Source organism: Microcaecilia unicolor, chromosome 11 (assembly GCF_901765095.1).
Source record: "Microcaecilia unicolor chromosome 11, aMicUni1.1, whole genome shotgun sequence".
Taxonomy (NCBI): domain Eukaryota; kingdom Metazoa; phylum Chordata; class Amphibia; order Gymnophiona; family Siphonopidae; genus Microcaecilia; species Microcaecilia unicolor.
This window is the reverse complement of record NC_044041.1, coordinates 129,043,815-129,066,329: the sequence shown is the minus strand read 5'-3', so window position 1 is coordinate 129,066,329 and position 22,515 is coordinate 129,043,815. Positions and strand designations below refer to the sequence as shown.

Here is a 22,515-nt window from a genome sequence, read left to right as displayed (position 1 = left end):
ACAGGTCTTCGTCAGCATTCCATGCATTTATCACACTGATATGTACTGAGGGTAATTTTATGATAGACCACCTAATTTGTACAGCAGATATGTGCAAAAGTTATGCCTATTTTAAAAAGGAGGGGTTTGTCAAAGTTTTCAATCACATTGTTTCAAATGATCTAACATCATACCTTGTTTTATAAAGGGAACATACGTGCACAAGTGGCATAAAATTTACCCCCCCCCCCCCCCCGAAAACTCCTGCACAAAGTTACACTTTCACTGAAGCATACACAACTCTACCATTTTATTTTACATGGTCATATGTTTTATATTATAAAATACAGGTAACGGCAAATGCCACCCAAACAATGCTGCCAAGTTACCTAGTTCCAGAAGGCAGACTTATTAGTTGGTCCTTGTTTTGAACTTACAAAAGCATTGTGGGATTTGTAGTCCCTCATTCCTACCCCTTGAATTCAGTGTTGCAGGTCCCATAGGGGGCCTTTTACAAAGCCAGATTAGCGTTTTTAGCTTGTGGTAAAAGCTGACACACCCACAGTGGGCATCTCGGTATTTACCACCAGCTGATTTTTACCATGAGCTAAAAATGCTAGCACGGCTTTGTAAAAGACCCCCGTAATGCACTATAATAGGGTTGTCAGAAAACCAGAACTGGCCTAAAATCTCCCTCCTGGAACTGTGTAACTTAGAAGTTCTGCAGGAACACTTATGGTTATTCCTGGTAAAAGTACGTGTAGATGGGTGTCTACGCAATACATTTACACTCGTGTATCTTAGGCAGCTCTATAAACATCTATTTTTGAGTGTAAAATTAAGAGACTTACCAGTTGGTATTCAGCCTGCAGAGGTTTTTAGGCCATTGACAGCCAAAGGCAGATTTAATACCAGATATTCAGTGCCAGGCATTAAACAGGCAATGACCCAGAAGTTAGGCATGTGTCAGTCACTATTCAGTGCTAGCACTTGCAGAGCTTGGAGGGCAAAAACAGGACTGCCTTTCGTGCAATCTTATGTGCCCACTTAGCTACATGGATACTAGTGCTAAATATGGCCAGTAACTGCTCCTCCACAACTCTCAGACCACTGAATATCAGCATCTGATCCACTCAGCATGGTTTACGTGGGCAGAAGCCTCTTCCGTCTACTTAAACCACACAGAATATCAACCCCTTCAAAAATTACCCCCACAATGCAGAAATACAGTATGGCAAGTTGAATATCAGGGCAAAAAAAAGAAAAAAGAAACTCAAGGAATGATCTGAAAAGAGGATGCAACAAAGCCAAGAAACTGCTGAAGGTAAGATTTTGTGGAATTGAGCTGATGGTATGTGATGAATATTAAAAAAAGAAAACATTGTATGATGGATAAATGGGCCATAGCCAGTGGAAGGAGGGGAAGCTGCTAGGGCCAATGCCTGACCAGTATTTTGCCCAACGTGGCATCAGCAACTAGAGAGCTTGGGAGGTGGAGCTGGAAATGGTTTGTTTGGCCTCTCCAACTAAAATTTGGCTGCTGCTGACATGGGGTAAGGAACTCCTTTATCATCTTTACTCACACATGGTCTCTAAATTCAACAACCACAGATTTGTTTTCCTTGTTTTTTCTCACATTATTTTTATTCTTTGCATTCATTTCCTTTTTTATTTAATGTCTCTCAGTCGACGGGACCCTGAAAGATGAGTTTGATCTGTTCATGACCCCCTGTCAGCCATGTCCCACAAAAGGGACAGGCAGCATGGAAAGCATGGGTCCCATGAGGCAGTAGAATCTGTGACCAATACCTCACAGTCCTCTCTGAGCAAACATGGCCGCAGGGGCAGAAGGCATGGGTGGGCCGCCCTGCATCCAGATATAGGCCTGCCTCGCACCCCAGCCAGAGCGGTACATAAGGCCCCACCCGCCGGCACATGGGGCATTCACGTTCCAGGCCTCCCTTCTCCTTACGGAATCCCCAGTCATGGTAGCCGTGCACATGGCCACAATTGGAGTAAACCCATGGCTGCTTCTTCTCCACCACCTCCCTCTGGGCCAGACTGGGGAAGACCAGAGTGTTGAAGCCCACAGGGCACTGAGGACGGGCAGCATTGATCTCCTGTCGTAGTGCTTCCAGCTGTTTCAGTGTTGGAGTACGCCGTAGGCCTTCTGTGGTCCGCCACAAGAGGGTGGCACCACACAAGTCGATGAGGGAGCCATCCTGCAGGATATTAGTCTCGTTCTCGACCTGCAAAAAGCCAAAAGGGTGCATGAGACTCTCTGAAGTTTCTTTCCTCTGCAGTCATGATGCCCCCACCTAGTGGTGAATAGAAGAACTGTGGCTGAGGAAAGATTTCACATCTACCGGTGCCACCAGTAAATCTATTTACTTATGTGAAGGGCAATTCTATAACCAGGCATGCACGTATACATGCTGGGATAGTGAGCACTTACAAGCATAAGTGCTGTTAGTGCTATTCCACAGAGGCATGTGTAAATGCAAGGGGGCATACACATGGGCAGAGTATGGAAGGGGCTCCAGATGTAAGTAACATTTGCCCTTGCTGTATTTAAGCACCTGAAGTTATGCCAGGTCTGTGGCTGGTATAACTGCAGATACATAGATGTAAAGAAACACTGGGTTATGCTAACATTCTATAATGAGATCTAGATGCCCAGATGCCACTCTTGAACAGGTGCTGCATTGGAGTGATCAACCGGAGGCACCCCCTTATATAATTGCCACCTTATTTATTTCTTTACTTTTTTACAACTCTTGATCTAGTAAATTTTACATAAAAAGTCAAAGCAGAACTGGATTTGACCACATTACGCATTTCAAGGTCCTAAATTAAGGAACCTCCTTGCCAAATAACTTCACTATCTTTCTTTGAAACAAGACTTCCTTAATTTAGTCCCAGATTAGGCTAGTCTACCTGGTCAACAGTTTTTTCCCCTCCCCCTCTCTATCCTATTTACATTGTAGTTCTATCCTCCTGATTCCTTTAGTTTCATGTTAGTCATGTAAATTGGTTTTCTTTTCTTCTCCTCACTTTCATTTTAGATTGTACACTGCCTGGATGGCTTGCTCTGTTGGGTGGAATAGAAAGTTTTTTTAAAAACTTGAAACTGTAAATAAATTTGATTTAAGATTTTGGCACCCGCATGCCAGTAAAGAGAACTGGGGTGGGGAGGGGGAGCAGAGTTCCATTAGCAAACAGCCCTAAATAAAATGAGAGCAAAATCCCCTTCCCCCAATGTTTCAGGCACCTTCAAAATGTGCTGGTTTAAGCAGTTGCCTATTTAATTTCATTTAATCCTGGCATTGTTATAACCTGCTGAACCAATATTGTTCAAGATGGGTAATATAATTACTGATATATTATACAAAAACTATACATGAATAATGAAACATCACAGCAAGCAGTTCCATCTTGAAAACCTTAAAATAGCTAAAAACTCTCCCAACAACCATATTTTGAGTTTCTACAAAACCCCAAATAAAACATCACCCTTAAATACCTTGGAGGTTTAGTCCACCAAAATGGCACACACCCATGCAAATATATTTTCCTTGGTAGTCAACCTGTTCTCATCGTTAGATGGCAACAGCAACTTAGCTTCCTCTATGGAATGCAGCACACGTATTAAGTAAGCAGCCCATAATTATCCATTTGGATATACAGGTGCCAGTCCATGGGTGACTTTAAAGCTCAGCAGTAGTAATTTAAACAACACCTTCACCTGCATTGCCTACCCTTGCAGGCATCCTGAACATAGCATAGCCCTCTCCCAGCTTGCTCCCCCCAAAATCACTTTGGCTGCTGTATTTATTATGTGTAAATTATCATTGAGCCATCAATGTCAATGTTCAAATCTAGGCCTAAAAGAGGAGTGTATTCCGCACCTTATACCACTCACTGCTTATGCTTAAATCTGGGCCTAAAGTAGTATACCCTACACATTATACCACCCACTGCCTCTATTCAAATCTGAGCCTAAAGGCATGTACCCCTACATCTTAAACCACCCACTAAATCTGGGCCTAAAAGACTGTAAGGTAAAGGGTAAAGGATTAATGGATTTGATATACCGCCTTTCTGTGGGTACAATCAAAGCAAAGCAGTTTATATATAATAACTGCAGGCATAGGCGCTGACTCCGTGGGTGCTGTGGGTGCTCGAGCAGCCCAATATTTCACCCACCGGATGTTCCTTTCGCCAGACCAGAATTTTAAAAGTCCCTCCCTCCGAATTTTTCACGGCAGCAGCAGTGAAAAGTGTGCAGGCTCGGCGCTTCAGCCTTCCCTTCTCTCAGCTCTGGTCCCACCCTCATTTCCTATTTCCGCAAGGGCGGGACCAGAGTTGAGAGAAGGGAAGGCTGAAGCGCTGAGCCTGCACGCTTTTCACTGCTGCTGCCGCCGTAACCCCAACGAGGTAAGATGACTTTTAAAATTCGGAGGGAGGGAGGGGGGGGCCCTGGAACTTGGAGGGAGGGCCTGGAACTCGGAGGGACGGGCCTGGAACTCGAAGGGAGGGATGGGGGAGGGAGGGAGGGCCTGGAACTCGGACAGAGGGAGGGAGGGAGGTGGGCTGGAACTCAGATGGAGGGAGGGAGGGGGACCTGGAACTCGGACGGAGGGAGGGGGGAGGAGGAGGAGGGGGAGGGGGAATGCACCAACTGTAAAAAAAAAAATTTCAGCACCCCCAATCATTTTGAAAAGTTGGCTCCTGTGATTGCAGGTATTTTTTTCTGTCCCTAGTGGGCTCACAATCTAAGTGTACCCTATACACCCACTGCCTATGTTCAAAATACACTTTACACAACCCACAACCACCCCATGCCCACAGCTTAAATGATTTCCTCTGGATTCCATGAAGGGACCAGGAGTCCCAGGCCAGCAGATGAAATTTCTATTCTGGCGTATCCTAGGTTGTCTCTCCAGAGGCAGGGCAGTGCCTTAGTGCTATAGACATCAGAGAAACAGGATGAGCTGCACTGGGTTTTGATACCCCACTGCACTAAAGTAGATGAATACTAGACAGACAGGAAAGGCCCCCTGTATAAATCTGCCAGACTGGAGAATGACATTTCTTCCTACCAGTTTTCCCCGCTGCTGTGCTGAGCGGGACTCCCGTAGCGCATACACATTGCCACAGACTGAGATCTCCCGCCAGACCCCTGGGGATGAGTCTTCAGAGAAACCTCCTGTGGGATGCATGACTAACACCCCATTTGTAGTTAGCCCATCCATCAATCCATCTGGAGTCCGCCATTTTGCAGCCCGTTCCTGGAACATAAATGTACAGAGGCATCACTGCACATTGAAGACACCAGGTCATCGGACACAGGTACAGAAATTTTAATTTAATTCCTAACTTATAGCCCACTTTTATCAAAACGCAATTCAAAGCAGATTATATATATGTTTCAAAATACTAAAAATTGCCATTTAAAACTATCCCATCTTTAGGTCTCTTGTCCATCACCTCAGAAAAGTCAATCACATATCTGTGAAAATAGCCACATTTTAAAATTTCTTCCAAACAATGATAAGACTCCTGTCATGGCATAACCCATTTAGAGACATTTACATAATCTTCTCGATATTCAAAACCATTTAACCGGCCAGGAACGGCATCTGGCTGGTTAAATGGCACGTAACCGGCTATCCAGCAATATTCAGCGGGGGATAGCTGGTTATCCCCCACTGAATATTTCTGGTTAGCACCACATTGGGCCACTTAAATAGCTGGTATGTCTGTAGCCGGTTTAAAGTTAACCAGCTATCCATGAATATCGACTTAGCCAGTTAACTTTAAACCAGCTAAAAATAAACTGCTCATTCAATGCAGGTCACCAGAAACAATCCGGCACTGAATATCCAGGCTGACCGCAGGAGATAGCCGGACTCCCTTCCACGGTCTGAATATTGACCCTAATGTCCTTGGCAATGCATTTTATTCATAGGGGCTCAACACCCTTTAAAATCTGCTATGTAGTGACCAATAATTTGCAATTCTTAACTGATGGTAAAGAACATTTGCTCCTCGGATTTCAAAGGTTTTACTATCCTATAAATACAAACCATACTGCAAATATACTCTAGTCCTCATCCTTAATTACATTTATACACTGTGACAGGCAATTTTAAATTTAATTCTTAACTCCACTGAGAGCTAATGGAACTCTATCCCATTTTCATGCCCTTTTATGATTTTAGCAGCTGTATTCTGGACCAACCACAATCTGATACCATTCCTCTTTGAGAGGTCCAGATATGCCAGATTGCAATAGTCCAGCTAAGAGATTAAGACAGCCTGAAACACCTGCCTCAAAGGAAGGCATCCTTGAAAAGAGAATCCCTGAAGAGAGCCAGATAGGAAAGAGTAATGAGAGGACATGGGGCCTTAAGGAGAAACATCTGTAATGAGAACTGATCAGGCTGGAGTACATAAGTAATGCCATACTGGGAAAAGACCAAGGGTCCATCGAGCCCAGCATCTTGTCCACGACAGCGGCCAATCCAGGCCAAGGGCACCTGGCAAGCTTCCCAAACGTACAAACATTCTATACATGTTATTCCTGGGATTTTGGATTTTTCCAAGTCCGTTTAGTAGCGGTTTATGGACTTGTCCTTTAGGAAACCGTCCAACCCCTTTTTAAACTCTGCTAAGCTAACCGCCTTCACCACATTTTCCGGCAATGAATTCCAGAGTTTAATTACACATTGGGTGAATAAAAATGTTCTCCGATTTGTTTTAAATTTACTACACTGTAGTTTAATCGCATGCCCCCTAGTCCTAGTATTTTTGGAAAGCGTGAACAGACGCTTCACATCCACCTGTTCCACTCCACTCATTATTTTATATACCTCTATCATGTCTCCCCTCAGCCATCTCTTCTCCAAGCTGAATAGCCCTAGCCTCCTTAGTCTTTCTTCACAGGGAAGTCGTCCCATCCCCGCTATCATTTTAGTCGCCCTTCGCTGCACCTTTTCCAATTCTACTATATCTTTCTTGAGATGCGGCGACCAGAATTGAACACAATACTCAAGGTGCGGTCGCACCATGGAACGATACAACGGCATTATAAGATCCTCACACCTGTTTTCCATACCTTTCCTAATAATACCTAACATTCTATTCACTTTCCTAGCTGCAGCAGCACACTGAGCAGAAGGTTTCAGTGTGTTATCGACAACGACACCCAGATCCCTTTCTTGGTCCGTAACTCCTAACGTGGAACCTTGCATGACGTAGCTATAATTCGGGTTCTTTTTTCCCCACATGCATCACCTTGCACTTGCTCACATTAAACGTCATCTGCCATTTAGCCGCCCAGTCTCCCAGTCTCGTAAGGTCCTCTTGTAATTTTTCACAATCCTGTCGCGAGTTAACGACTTTGAATAACTTTGTGTCATCAGCAAATTTAATCACCTCGCTAGTTACTCCCATCTCTAAATCATTTATAAATATATTAAAAAGCAGCGGTCCTAGCACAGACCCCTGAGGAACCCCACTAACTACCCTTCTCCATTGTGAATACTGCCCATTTAACCCCACTCTCTGTTTCCTATCCTTCAACCAGTTTTTAATCCACAATAGGACATTTCTTCCTATCCCATGACCCTCCAATTTCCTCTGTAGCCTTTCATGAGGTACCTTGTCAGACGCCTTTTGAAAATCCAGATACACAATATCAACCGGCTCCCCTTTGTCCACATGTTTGTTTACTCCTTCAAAGAATTGAAGTAAATTGATCAGGCAAGATTTCCCCACACAAAAGCCGTGCTGACTCGGTCTCAGTAATCCATGTCCTCGGATGTGCTCTGTAATTTTGTTTTTAATAATAGCCTCTACCATTTTCCCCGGCACCGACGTCAGACTCACCAGTCTATAATTTCCCGGATCTCCCCTGGAGCCTTTTAAAAAAATGGGCATTACATTGGCCACCCTCCAATCTTCCGGTACCACGCTCGATTTTAAGGATAAGTTGCATATCACTAACAGTAGCTCCGCAAGCTCATTTTTCAGTTCTATCAGTACTCTAGGATGAATACCATCCAGTCCAGGAGATTTGCTACTCTTCAGTTTGCCGAACTGCCCCATTACGTCCTCCAGGTTTACCGTGAAGTCAGTAAGTTTCTCCGACTCGTCCGCTTGAAATACCATTTCCGACACCGGTATCCCACCCAAATCTTCCTCAGTGAAGACTGAAGCAAAGAATTCATTCAGTCTCTCCGCTACGTCTTTGTCTTCCTTGATCGCCCCTTTTACCCCTCGGTCATCCAGCGGCCCAACCGATTCTTTTGCCAGCTTCCTGCTTTTAATATACCGAAAAAACTTTTTTTTTTTTTTTTTAATTTCTTTATTATTTTTTAACATGTTAAATACATCTCCACATATTTGCAACGCTCAGCATATGTGTAACATATTTATCTCTTCTTCTATAGCAATATTTGCAAATAAACTCTTAACAAACCTTCCCCCATTTCTCCCCCCCTCTCCTTTCTTAGTGTGGTGTTTTACATGTTTCTTTCATCTGCTCATAAGGTTGCCAAATTTGTTGAAACCTATGTAATTGACCTTTTCTCAGTGCGGTCAGTTTCGCCATCTGATGCAGATAATCGAGTTTATGCTTTACTACTTGAATATGTGGTACCTCTATCTGTTTCCATGCCCTTGCCACTGTCATTTTGGCTGCTGCAAAAATCTGGCTAGCCATTTTATGTTGGTGTACCTTACATCTTCCCGGTCGGAAGTGCAAAAGACAATACTCCGCCCGATTTGGATATTCTATCTTTGTGATTTGGTATACCATTGCCCGAATTTGGGACCAAAATGCCTGTATCTTGGGACATTCCCACCATATATGCATAAATGTACCTCTATTTCCACATTCCCTCCAGCAGTTCGGTGATATCTTATGGTATATTTTTTGTAGTCTATCTGGTGTATAGTACCACCAGTACCATATTTTATAACCATTCTCAGCCACTGCCTGAGTGATAGAGGCCTTCAATAAATATCTGAGTCCCCTCATCCAACCTTCTCTTGAAAAGGTTTGTTGTAAGGCCCCCTCCCATCGTCTCATATAATGATCTTGAGGGTTGGACATTTTTAATAGTGCCTTATATAATCGTGACACTCCCCCTTTGCCCCCTCCTCCCTTAATTGCCTTTTCTAGCGCTGTTTCTGTAAGTTCCAGTTCTTCCCCTGCCCGTCTTTTTATATAATTCCGCAGGCTATGATAATATGTCATATCCCTTTCTTCCAACTCATATTCTTCTTTTAATTCTTCAAAAGTTTTAATTTCTCCATTATTCCATATCTGGCCTAACATATATAATCCCTTACGGGCCCAATTTTTGTATACACTATCTGATTCTCCTAACGGAAACCCTGGAGCCCCACATATAGCCATTTGTAAAAAATATCTCCTCTCCGGAAACATTTTTCGTCGTATCCGTAACCATGTCTCCAGTAAGAGGCCAATCCCCATTGGCACTCCCCTAGTTAGAGACATAATTTCAGTCCCCTTCCTCCAAAGTATATCTCCTATATAACGGGTACTCAACCATGAACGTTCCCAGTGTAGCCATTTTTTATTATTTCTAGGAGTCCATTCCACTAATATTCTTAGTTGAGCTGCCTGATAATATAGGTGGAAATTTGGTACTCCCATTCCCCCTTCCACGGGCAGCTGAAACATCATATCCCTATTTACCCTGGGGGGTCGCTTCCTCCAGATGTAAGCAAACATTTTCCTATTTAATTGTTGGAAGAACTTTTGTGGAATAGGTATCGGTATGGCCATGAACAAGTATAATATCTTTGGTAAGATTATCATTTTTATAGCATGGATTCTTCCCAGCCATGATATAGTAAGCCCTTCCCATCTGTCCACTTCCTCAAACAGTTCTTTGATTTTTTTGGGGTAATTTGCTTGATATAATCCCCCTATTTCCGGCGTAATCTGTATCCCTAGATAGCGAATTGACTTCTTTGCCCATGCGAACGGAAACTTATCTGTTATCTCTTGTATTTCTCTAGGTGGTGTTGAGAGATTTAGTATTTCTGATTTATTTATGTTAATTTTAAATCCTGAGACCCTTCCATAGTTTGTCATCACCTTCATTGTCTCTTGTATTGATTGTAATGGATGAGTTAATGTCAGGAGAACGTCATCGGCAAAAAGCATTATTTTATGTTCCCTTTGCCCCCGTACTACTCCCCTTATATCTTTGTGTGTCCGTATTATCCTAGCTAGTGGCTCGATTGATATTGCGAATAATAATGGGGATATTGCACATCCCTGCCTTGTGCCTCTGTGCAGCTCTAGTATATTAGTATGTGTCCCATTTATCTTTAATACCGCCATCGGTTTCGCGTATAATAGGCGCAGCCATGTCATAAATCGTCCCTCTATACCTATCTGACGTATTACTGTAAATAGAAACTCCCAATCTACACGATCAAATGCCTTTTCGGCATCTACTGAGAATATTATTGTTGGTGTTTTTTCATCCTGTATTTGTTGTATGATGTGTAACAGTGTCCGAGTATTATCATGTGTTTGACGACCCCTAATGAAGCCAGTTTGGTCTTCATGTATTAGTCGTGGCATTACCTCCTGTAGGCGGCGTGCCATTATTTTAGTAAAAATTTTATAGTCCGTGTTCAGGAGAGATATTGGCCGGTAGGAGCCACACTGCGACGGGTCTTTACCTGGCTTTAGGAGTATGGTCACTTCAGCCATCCTCCATGAGTATGGCAGCTCCTGTGCCTCCTCGAAGGTGGCAATAGCTTTCAGTAGTACAGGGGCTAGTATTTTTGCAAATTTTTTATAAAATCTAGAAGGGAAGCCATCTGGCCCGGGGGATTTGTTGTTTGGCAAATCTGCTATTGCTTCTTCTATCTCTTCTAGTGTTATGACCTTTGATAGCGCTTCATGCTCCCTTCCCGTGACTCTAATCATCCCCAGGTCCCGCACGTATTGTTCCATGTCCTCCCTTGATGTATCTTGTTCTGCTTGATATAGCTGATTATAGAAATCCCAAAATACCTCTGCAATTTCCTCTGTTTGTGTTATTAGCTCCCCTGAGAGGTTGCGTATGCCATGTATATAATTGCGCTGTGCCTGCTTTTTAAGCTTATTAGCCAGTAATCTGCTTGTTTTATTTCCAAATTCATAGTACTCCTGCTGTACTTGTTCTAATTGTCGGGCTATATCCCCCAGTTGTATTTCATTAAGTTGAGCTTTAAGTTGGCGTATTTCTTCTGTTTTTTTACTATCTGTTGGGTCTTTCTTATGTATGTTCTCTAGATTCGTTATTTGTTTCCGTAAATTAGTTTCTGTCTCTGCTTTTTTCTTATTGATATATGCTTGCTTCGCTATACATTGGCCCCTAATAACTACTTTCAGACCCTCCCATAAACTGGTCGGTTTAACCTCTTCATTATCATTGAACTGTATGTATTCTCTTATATTGTTTTCTATTTCTAGGACACTCTGTGGGTCCATCAAGAGTGTTTCATTTAGGCGCCATCTTCTCTTCTTTGTTTTCCCTCCCTCTCCCATCACCTCCAATAGCACCATCGAGTGGTCAGACCAGCTACATTGTTCTATCTCCACTAATTTGATAGCATTTCTCAGCCCTCTGCCTCCCAGCCAATAATCAATCCTTGAATAGGTATTATGCTTGGGTGAGAAAAAGGAATAATCTCTCTCCGTCCCATGTCTCTCTCTCCATATGTCTACTAGGTCCCATCGGGCCATCCACCTTATGAGGGCTTTCCTATCTGTTTTTGCATATTCTACCCTCCCTCCTGAATTGTCCAATTTAGGATCTATCGTAAGATTAAGATCACCTCCCACCAACAATTCTCCTTGTATATTTTCCTTTATCACCTTTTCCACTATATCTAAAAATTCACTCTGCCCCACGTTAGGGGCATACATGCACACTAGAGTATATTGCTTATTATACAGCGACACTGTCATCAATATATATCGTCCCATTTTATCTTTCACTGTAGTATGTACTTGCCATGGGAGGGATCCCGACAAAGCTATCAGGACTCCCTGCGTTTTTTTATTCGCCCTATTGGAAGCACATTGAACAGTGGGGTATCTCTTATGTTTCATCAGGTGTTCATGATTTTTTCTCAGGTGGGTCTCCTGGAGAAACACCACATCCGACTTTTGTCGGGTCAATTCTCTAAACACCTGTCTACGTTTCTGCGGTGTATTGAGGCCTCTTACATTTAGTGTTATACATTTAAACATTTTACAACTTGTAATAATAAACCTTCAACATATTTAACACCATATTGTAACATCATAACATCTTGTCCCCCTTTTTTCCCTCCCCCCCCATCCTGAGATTTACCCCTAAAGTGTATCTTCCCCCCGCTCCCCCCTCTGAACTTCCCACCCCCTCCCATCTCCCCTTCCCGAATCCAGAGCACCCGTTTCATCTCAAAATAAAAACGGTGCTTTGTAGAGAGGAAGTGATCCCCTTTGCCCATCTCTGGTTAGATATTACCATTTTTGATTCCCCCCCTCCAATCTTTATATATTTCTAACATTTCCCTTTGCTCTTTCCCCTTACCTACTTGCCTCCCTCTCCCCGTTTGATCTTCCAGAGTCCCAATTTCCCTTATATGCTATACTCCCCCAAACAGAGCTGTATCTCTAACCATATCAACCACTGAATATATCAGTCCTTGACATTACCCTTGTTATTTATGTTCAAGTGAGGCGTCCAGCTGACTGCTGGCGTTGCAGGCGTTTGCGGCCTACTCGCTGCCACTTCGGATAAGTTCTCAGGTTCGTCTGAGAGCGCCTCGTTTCCACATCCGTGGATGCTGTTGCTGAAATATCTTCGGGTAGCAGTTCCCGTGCTTCTGCTAGCGTTTTTACCTGATGTTGTCTCCCATCTTTATAGAATACCAGGGCAAATGGGTGCCTCCATCTGTACTGAAGCCCCATCTCCCTTAATCTCCTGGTGACTGGTTTCAGGTCTGCTCTCCTCCTCAGCGTTGCTGCCGCCAGGTCCTGATAGATCTCGATTTTGTACGTGTCCCATTTAAAATCTTGCTTTTGACGTGCTGCTTGGAGAACTCGCTCCTTGAGCTTATAATCCCGGAAGCAGGCAATCAGATCTTTGGGAAGGCTGTTTCTTGTAGCCCCAAGGGCTCTGTGAGCTCTGTCCAATAGAACTTGCTCGGGTTCCAGGGGCTGTTCGGGAGTTACCACCAATGCACATACTATCTGTTGTACCACCTTTTCTGTGTCTTGGTAAGTGGGTGATTCCGGCAACCCCCGAAATCGGAGGTTGCTCCGTCGGCTGCGATTCTCCAAGTCTTCAATCTTGTCAGCTAGTGCTTCATGCCCCAGGTCTATATCTTGCACTCTCCGGTCCAGAACCCCCATGTTCTCCCCCTGTTCCTCCAGTCTATTCTCTGTTTCCTCCACTCTGTGCCCAAGTTCTTTGATTTCACTTCTGAGATCTGCCCCCATCTTAGCTAAGTCAGCTCGCATAGCTTTTAAATCAGAGCGAATTTCATTCAGCAAAGTTCTTAGTTCTGGGAGGGGCTCCTCCTCTTGACTCACTTGGTCTGGGGTCGGAAACATATCTTCAGTCGAGGGGTTGCGTTTTCGGTCCCCGCTTGCTGCAATTTCTTCTCCACTGGCCGCCATATTGTTCTGCCTCGTGGCTCCCGCATATGCGAATTGGGAGAGGCTCGGCGTCGTAGCGCTGGGCTCCATCGCTTCTGTTTTCTCCCTTGTTGCTATTCAATTTTTTGTTTTTCCCTCGTGCTGATGGGTCTGCTCTCCCGTGCTCTTTTCGCCTGCTTAGCTCGGAGCCAATGGATATTTCTCCCTCCGCCACTCCTCCGCCTCTCCGTATCGCCCGGGGCAAAACTTCACAGTTCGCTACTGGCAACGGATCGGTCCCGATTTCCTGTTACCTGTACTGTCAGAAGCTCTGCACCCTCCGGTAGATGTTTTTTTTTTTTTTTTTTTTTTTTATTACGGTAGGGAATCGCTCTATTTTGCTATGGGCAGACAGGAGCTCAGCATTTATGCTGCCATTGCTCCCGTGACGTCACTTCCTCCCCCCGAAAAAACTTTTTACTATGTTTTTTTGCCTCTAATGCTATCTTTTTTTCGTAATCCTTCTTGGCCTTCTTTATCTGCGCCTTGCATTTGCTTTGACACTCCAGAGGCTTTGTGAGCAGCAGCAGATTTAACTCTCACTGCCCACAGACAGCTGGCCACCCCACCCTCTGGTGTCATGGCCTTGCTCAAAGGGACTCTTTCTGGTGCTGTAGTTGGCAATACCACTTTGGCTGGTCTTTATAATGTGGCCCCTGAAGTATATTTGTGATGGTAAAGCTGCCTGACCCCTGATCCCCTACCCCCATTTCTGCCAAAGCAGCCACTTCCAGGTATGTGTATATTGAGAAACAGGGCCTGGCTCAGGAAGACAAATCTCTGGTGAGAGATGGACAGGAGACAGAAAAGAGGGCAGAAGGTCCCCGATGAGAGCCGGTGAGAGTACAGAGAGACTTGTTTACTTAATCAGCGACAGATGTGTGTCTGCCTCCTCAAATGACAACACAATCCCAGATGTGACATCACAGCAGGTTACGGTGCTGGTCCCACACCCCGACTCACCCCAAGAAAGATGTTACGCGAAGAGTCGAAACCAGCTGCGTAGATCCTAGCTGTATAGGGGGGACTGCGCTGGCAGATGACTCGACAGGCGTAACGGGAGATGGTGCTCTGTGCGGACCCGCCGCTGCCTCCGCTGCCTGATGCTGTATCTGTCACCACAAAGTCAATCATATTTTCTGTTGATCGCCCAATCTGGTCAGAAATGAGAAGAGGGACATGTCATGGACCAGAGTACTAACCTGGCTTGTCTTCTTACACCTTCCTCTAATGCCCTTTTTGGCTCTTATTTGGATGTAATTAATTTCATAACTGAAATGCAAAGTGCTGCATATAAATATCAATACAATGGAATCATAACTTTTGATTATTTGTTGTGATAATTTAATCCTTCCTGTATATTTCATTTATCATGGCCTCATTTACTAAAACTTATTAAACTGGACCCTATAGATTTTTGCAGGGAGCAACTGGCGTACTCCAACACATGGTGAAAGCAAGAGAAGACAGTTAATATGGAGGCCTTGCTCTATTACAATGTGGTAAGTTTTGTGATCAACATGCGATAACGCAGAATTTTAAATGCATGGAAGCCCAAAACTAATGCTGAATCAAGAAGAAGCATCCCCTCTATTTTTTATTGCACTTCACGCATTAACATTCAGATTAATGTGCGGTACCTGCTCTCAGTTTAACATAGAAGTACTTAGGCCTATGTTCACGAAATGGCGCCTAAAGTTAGGTCCCAAAATGATCCGCACTAAGCTAATATTCTGTAAATGGCGGCCTGTGCGGAGCATGCGCATTTTACGCCTAACTTTGGGAGTGAGCATTTATGCTCCCCCCCCCCCCAAACTAATGGCAGTTAGGCACACAAATCCAGGTATTCTATAACATCGCACCTAATTTCTGGTAACACCCCTGACCTGCCCATGATTTAGGCACAGTTTTCAGAATACACATAGAGGGGCATAATCGAACACGAACGCCTATCTCCATGGGCGTCTATGTCCGAAAACGGGTACGTGAAGAAGCGAGACAGACCGTATTTTCGAAAAAATGGACTTTTTCAGCTGGGCGTTTTTTTAGCGATAATGGAAACTAAAAATGCCCAGCTCAAAAGCGTCCTAATCCAAGCCATTTGGTCGTGGGAGGGGCCAGGATTCGTAGTACACTCGCCCCCCTGACATGCCAGGACACCAACTGGGCACCCTAGAGGTCAGTGCGGTGGACTTCAGACAACGTTCCCACATGCATAGCTCCCTTACCACAGGTGCTGAGCACCCAACCCCCCTCCCCCAAAACCCACTACCCACAAATGTACAACACTACCATAGCTCTTAGGGGTGAAGGGGGCACCTACATGTGGGTACAGTGGGTTTTGGAGACCTCCCATTTACTAGCACAAGTGTTACAGGTAGGGGGGATGGGCCTGGGTCCACCTGGCGGTAAAAACGCCTTTTTTTTTCGATTATCAGCTAAAGACGCCCATCTCTCCTTGGCCGATAACCACACCCCAGTTCCGCCTTCACCACGCCTCCGACACGCCTCCGTCAACTTTACCCGTTTCCGCGATGGATTGCAGTTGGAAACGCCCAAAATCGGCTTTCGATTATACCGATTTGGGCGCCCATGGGAGAAAGAAGCCCATCTCCCGATTTGGGTCGCAATATAGGCGTTTTTCTCTTTCGATTATAAGCAGGATAGTGGGTTTATAGAATACGCCTAGCAGCCATGCCTGCACCTAACTCTAGACACCTCCATTTACGCCAAGTAAACCTTGTGTAAATACCGGTGCCTAAGTTAGGCGCAGAGCAGGTGTATTTTATAACCCTGCGTGCAGTGTCGTACCAAGGGGGGGGGGGCGGTGGGGGCGGTCCGCCCCAGGTGCACGCCCCTGGGGGGGGGGGGTGCCACGCACCGGTCAGCGTAGTTCGTTTCCATGCTCCCTCTGCCCCGGAACAGGAAGTAACCTGTTCTGGGGCAGAGGGAGCATGGAAACGACGCTGACCGGCGTGCGGCACCCCCTCCCCCCAGCGGCGTGCACCAGGAGGAGCAGGGCGCATTGGCGATCCGCCCCAGGTGTCAGCCCCTCTAGGAACACCACTGCCTGGGTGTAGTTTTTTGGAACACCCATTCCACACCCATGGCCATGCCCCCTTTTTGGCAGCGCACCTTAGAATTTACATGCACTACTTTACAGAATACACCTAGCAAGTTGTGTGCGTAAATTCTAATTAATGCCAATTAGTGGCAATAATTGCTTAGGTGGAAATTATCAGTGCTGACTGGCTTGGTAAGTAATTAAATTGCATTTGCAAATCATAGTAACTTAGTAACATTGTAGATGACGGCAGAAAAAGACCTGCACGGTCCATCTAGTCTGCCCAACAAGATAAACTCATATGTGCTACTTCTTGTGTATACCTTACCTTGATTTGTATCTGCCATTTTCAGGGCACAGACCGTAGAAGTCTTGCCCAGCACTAGCCCTGCCTCCCAAACACCAGCCCCGCCATCCAGAATATGACCGGATTTGCACACACAATTTTGGTCGCACTATTATAGAATCTAGGGGGGAAGTGCTTAATAGCTTTTAAGAAAAGGGCCCCATAATAAGGCAATGTTAATTTAAAATGTAACTAATAGAAAAGGATTAAATGACAGTAGTTAATTTGATCTACCAGTAATTAAGTAATACTTTAACACACCTTTATAAAGTAACGTATTATTACCATATTGTTGTATTAATTTTGGGGCCTATTTACAAAGGTGCTCATAAATCATAATCTTGTATACTGCATCAACACCAAGTGGCTCAGAATGGTTCACAACAATATATCATGAAATTCTTTCTATTGGAAAACAAAACATTTCAAATTATATAATACAATAATTCAAGGGTAGTATTTAGAAAAACAAAACAAATTTTAAGTAATTTCTGAAATCTGATATAATTGGTCTCAGTTCATATAACGACTAGTTGCCCTTTAGAAAAATGCTGAAAGCTCATCTCTTTAAGCAAACATATCCTAATGTCCCAACCTAATCTCACCAACCTCCACTCCCAATTCTGTTCTGATTTAAGATGACGACCTCATCATTGGTTTTATTTACCCCACCTGCCCATTCCCCCTCTACTCATCCCATCCTTCTCTTCTCCATCTCCCCTTTACTTTATGTGGGAAAGTACAGGGTACAAATGTAATAATAATAATAATAATAATATAATAGGAGACAGGGAGTTCCTAATGGGACAACAGCCAGCATAAATAATCTTTTAATCGTAGTAGCCAGTTGTACTTTTAGGTACAGGGGAAACTGCAATTTATTCACATGCATAATCCTGGTAATAGAGCTGCGCGACTGAACAGAAATCAAAGTTTATAAATATTCAGGACAGAGTCCATTTAAGATCTTAAAATCAAAGCATAAAGCTTTGCAATGGATTCTGGCCACAGGCAACCAGTAAAGAGTCTGCAACAATGGTGCAAAATGCTCATAATTACTTTTAGAAATAATTAATCGAGCTGCATGTTTTGAAGCAGTTGAAGTCGAGCTAAAGATTTGGAAGTCAGGCCCAGATAGAGTTACAATAATCAACCTAAAAATAAGAGCCTAAACCAATTTATGCAAATCACCAACAGAAAGGAACACACATTAACAACCAAAGTGAAGGTGTGATAGATGCAAATCCTCTCTGTTACCTGCTAGAGGTGTCCCAGCATTCTGGGAAAGGCAGCCAGATCACTTGTTGCTAATATGTTAATGGCAGGACCAATGGATGAGATGCAATTTACTATACCTCTGCAGCATTTTTAGTGCACATAAATGGCCAAATGAAACATCATGTTAAACACAGCCTAGTAAACAGGCCCCTGAAGAGGCCTATGGAACACTAATTCTTAACTATATCAATGACCAAACTAAATCTGACAACTGTTAATTCATTTTGCAGGAAGTGATCTAGCCATTCTCCAATTCAGTAAATGCTAATAGGTTTTAACATTTCTGGCTGAAGAAAGCTACTGTTAATCTGCCTTGGGCACTCCTCAAATGGTCATCCCTAGGTGGATTCTAGTAATATGATTGCCATGTTAGTCCACTTTTAAGGTAATAAAAAGAAATAAAATAAAACAAAAGAAAGGAAACCCACCTTTTCTTGTTTCTCACTCCTCCCCACCCCTATTTTTCCTTCAAGATTGTCACTGGAATGCATTTGATATTGTTATCGAAGGTTCTACCTTCAAAAGCTTGTCAAAGAATGTATAATCTTAGTCTAATAATAAAGATGCCACTTTATTTTCCTTTCTTTTGCTTCATTTCTATTTATTTCCTTTATGTAGATTCTAGGAACCCTTGTCAGGCCTGGGGTTGGGGTGCAGACCTCGGTGCCACTTCGGTGGCTTTCAGAAGCCTACATTGTACGGCTTTCACTTCTCCTCCCTCTCCCAGGTCACCAGACTCTTTTTCATGCATCAATTTACACCTCTGATTTTTCCCCAACAACTTCCTTAGAAAAATCAGAATGTCAAACCAGAACTGGCTCAGTCTGTTCTATTTGCCCTGGAGTAAGGATACAACCTTAGGGGTGCTGAACCTGTATCTCTGATGGGAGCACAGTGTTGCAAAGTAAGTCATAGAACCAGAGCGCTTTCTAAATATTTTTAATTTTTTCCATCTGAGTGACATATTTTTGTTGGGGGTAGGGAGAAAAGGCAGCATGCAGAGTTGTGAAGCAAACACATCAGTACCTGGAACATGTCTGTGCTGGCATCGTGCGTGTACTCCACAATGACTGAGTGACTACGGGACAGGGTGTATGAGATACTGTGGTGCCCTTTATTACTCAGCGCCTGCTGAGGGGGAAGGGAGGAGGAAACAGAAAAAAAAAGAGACAGGGTTAAAGATACCAAGCAAAACTGAAACCCTACACAATGAAAGTGCTTTCTGGTTTCAAGAGGAAGGCTGTATTTAGTTATTCAGAATCACTTAAAGGAAAGATCATGGATGGCAGCCAGATAGGATGGAGTCGGGAAAGAGGTGGCAGAGCGTGGGGGGAAATGAGGACAATCTCCAATGACAGCTGGATAGGAAAAAGTAAGGCTTCATGGATGAAGACACCTGCTGAGAGCTGAGTAGGAAGGAAGAAGGATGGAGGACTCGTGTGGGAGGATCCCTGATGTAAGTCAGGCAGGAAGTAAGGGGAGAGGACTTACTGGGAGGAGAATCTCTGATGAGGGCTGGAATAGAAAGAGTCAAGGAAGAGGCCCTTGCACATGACATAGAAGGTTCTGGGAGAAACGCTTGCCTTAGACACCAGTGGAGTTGATATGTGATGGATCACATCTGGCTTCACACCGTTTGCTTTCAGGCGTTTGGTCAGTGCCAGGCGACTGCGACGTCTCCCCTTGTCCCCGTTGGCCAGTGAGCCATTGTATCTGAAAATGAGAAGAGACAAAAAAAAAGAGGGAAGCAGGTATGCACTTCCTTAGAGTGCTGTTCCCTGGGCACCACCCCGACTGCCGGAGTGCTCCCTGTTCTCCTGACTCAGGTTTTCTGTTGTGTTTCAGACTCCAGGGGCTTCTCTCACTATCCTGCCACCTGATCATCTGTAACTGCGAAGCTACATATCCACTTTCATTTGCTTTGTTGCATCTGTTCAATACTCAGAATGGAAATCATTTGTCACCCACAGAATCTAAAGTACAATAAAAGGGAATACTGGAAAACCAGAAGTAACAGACTATCATAGTAACATAGTGGATGACAACAGATAAATACCAACAAGATCTATCGCCCATCAGTCTTAAAAACATAACATGTGCCATGCTGAGTCAGACCAGAGGCGCATCAAATCAAGCCCAGTATCTTGTTTCTGGCAGTGACCAGTCCAGATCACTAGGAAGTACCCATCGGATCCCAAACAAGAGATCCATTTCTTGCAGCTGCAAGCACTGAGGGAAGGTGCAATTTGATATCCTGGTTTCAGTTAGGCTTACTTTAGTTTTACTAGATTCTCTAGTAAAATGTGAATGTCTCTCTTTCCTGTCTTAAATGTAGCTCTATTCATTTTCTATTACAGCTGTATTATCATGTGACCTGCTTGACAGAAAAATTCCTAATAAATGATAAACGATAAGCTGCTTCCTAGGGATGAGACATTCCTTTCTGAGGTCCACTTGGCTAATAATAATAATTTATGAACTTCTCTAAACCCCTTTTAAACCCAGCTCTGTTACATGCCTTGACCACATCCTCTGGCAACAAATTGCACAGCTTGATTGTTCACTCAGTGAAAACTATTTTCTCCAATTTCTAATTCTTGAGGTGTGCAACCTCAGTATGTTACAGTTTGAAAGCACAGGTAACCATTCCCTATCTACATGTTCCATCCCACTCATGATTTTGTGAACCTCTATTGTATCCTATCTCAGCTGTCTTTTCCAAACTGAAGAGTCATAACCTATTCATCCTTTCTTCAAAGGGGATCACTCCATCTTTTTTATCATTATGTTGCTCTTTTCTGCCCTTTTTCTATTTCCACTAGAAGTCCTAGAGGTTACAAGTTCTATATCCCTGTACCCATCCCCTGAGCCATTCATTCCTAGAGGCGACAGGCTCAATATCCCTGTAACCACCCTTGAACCCTCCTCTCCTAGAGGTGACAGGCTCAGTATACCCGTCCCCTGAGCCTCCATTCCTAGGGGTAACAGGCTCAGTATCCTTGTACCCATTCCTTAAGCCCTCCACTCCTATAGGTGACAGTCTCAGTATCCCTGCATCCATTTAATGAGCCCTTCAGTCCTAGAGATAACAGGCCTGTATCTCTACGACCATCCCATGAGCCCTTCAGTCCAAGAGGTGACAGGCTCTGTATCCCTGCACCTATTCCATAAGCCAATGCTTCTCAACCCAGTCCTTGAGGCAGACCTAGTCCCAGCAGGTTTTAAGACTATCCACAATAAATATGCATGAGATTTACATACCAAGGAGGCAGTTCATGCAAATCCATCTCATGCATACTCATTGTGATGAAATTCTGATGGACTAGGTCTGCCTCAAACACTGAGTAGAGAAGCACTGCCCTAAGTCCTCCAGTCCTAGGGGTGATAGGCTTTGTGTCCTTGTGACAGTCTCTAGCCCTTGAAGTTCTGTAGCTTCAGACAGAAGTGCTGCAGCTCCTTACCCCAGCACAATGAGTTCTCCGTACTTCACAGCATCTTTGTTTAGTATGACACTTTCTCCAGGAGAAGAGAAGATTTGTGAGGCCTTGGTACAGGTTCGATGTAGATCCAATGTTTGGGACCCCACCGTGTTGGCCGTGTTCCCTTCTAGTAGCATCCTGAAATGAGCACAAAGGGCAGTGCTGTGTCAAACAATGCTGAAACACAACAGCAGCCATTTATATGAGCAGACCTTGCCCTCTGGAACTCTCCCAGCAGTGTTATAACTACCCCAGGATCAGTGGCAGTGTAACACCTTTTTGGACTAGAGGTGTCTCACCAAGGTCCCTAGCAGGGCATAATGCTGGTCAAGCCAGGGCTCCGATGGCCTGCCTGTGTCCAGGATTCTCTTGACTTTGAGAAGCTGTGAAAACTGGGTTTTTCTGTCAGGCTTTTGATTGTGCATGCAACCAGCTCACTCCTCTACATCTGACCTGGTACCAGAATGAGACCCAAGCTGTCACCTATGGCTTCCCTGCAGTAATTATCAGAGCTGGCCTCATATACTTAGGTATACATATATCTCACTAGTCTTAATTATAAATAATAAAATACTACACCATATCATTTACCCCTACCTATCTTTGACCCCTAACGTGCCTGTAACTTACCTTATTCAACCCT

General features: G+C 44.1%; 1 protein-coding gene across 2 annotated transcripts in view; it reads right to left on the bottom strand.

Annotated features, from left to right (window-relative positions):
- Positions 1-279: 279 nt before the first annotated feature.
- The window catches only part of PELI3 (pellino E3 ubiquitin protein ligase family member 3), a 34,660-nt gene continuing 12,424 nt past the window's right edge, over positions 280-22,515 (bottom strand). Inside the window, exons 2-7 of one of the 2 annotated variants that reach the window (XM_030219778.1) lie at positions 21,855-22,010; positions 19,977-20,106; positions 19,420-19,521; positions 14,669-14,860; positions 5,082-5,270; positions 280-2,228 (exon numbers count right to left, since the gene is read on the bottom strand). In XM_030219778.1, the coding sequence (XP_030075638.1) occupies positions 1,662-2,228; positions 5,082-5,270; positions 14,669-14,860; positions 19,420-19,521; positions 19,977-20,106; positions 21,855-22,009 (1,335 nt within the window). In that variant the 5' untranslated portion in view covers position 22,010 and the 3' untranslated portion in view covers positions 280-1,661. The remainder of the gene's footprint in view (positions 2,229-5,081; positions 5,271-14,668; positions 14,861-19,419; positions 19,522-19,976; positions 20,107-21,854; positions 22,011-22,515) is intronic. The other variant, XM_030219779.1, reaches the window with a different exon arrangement.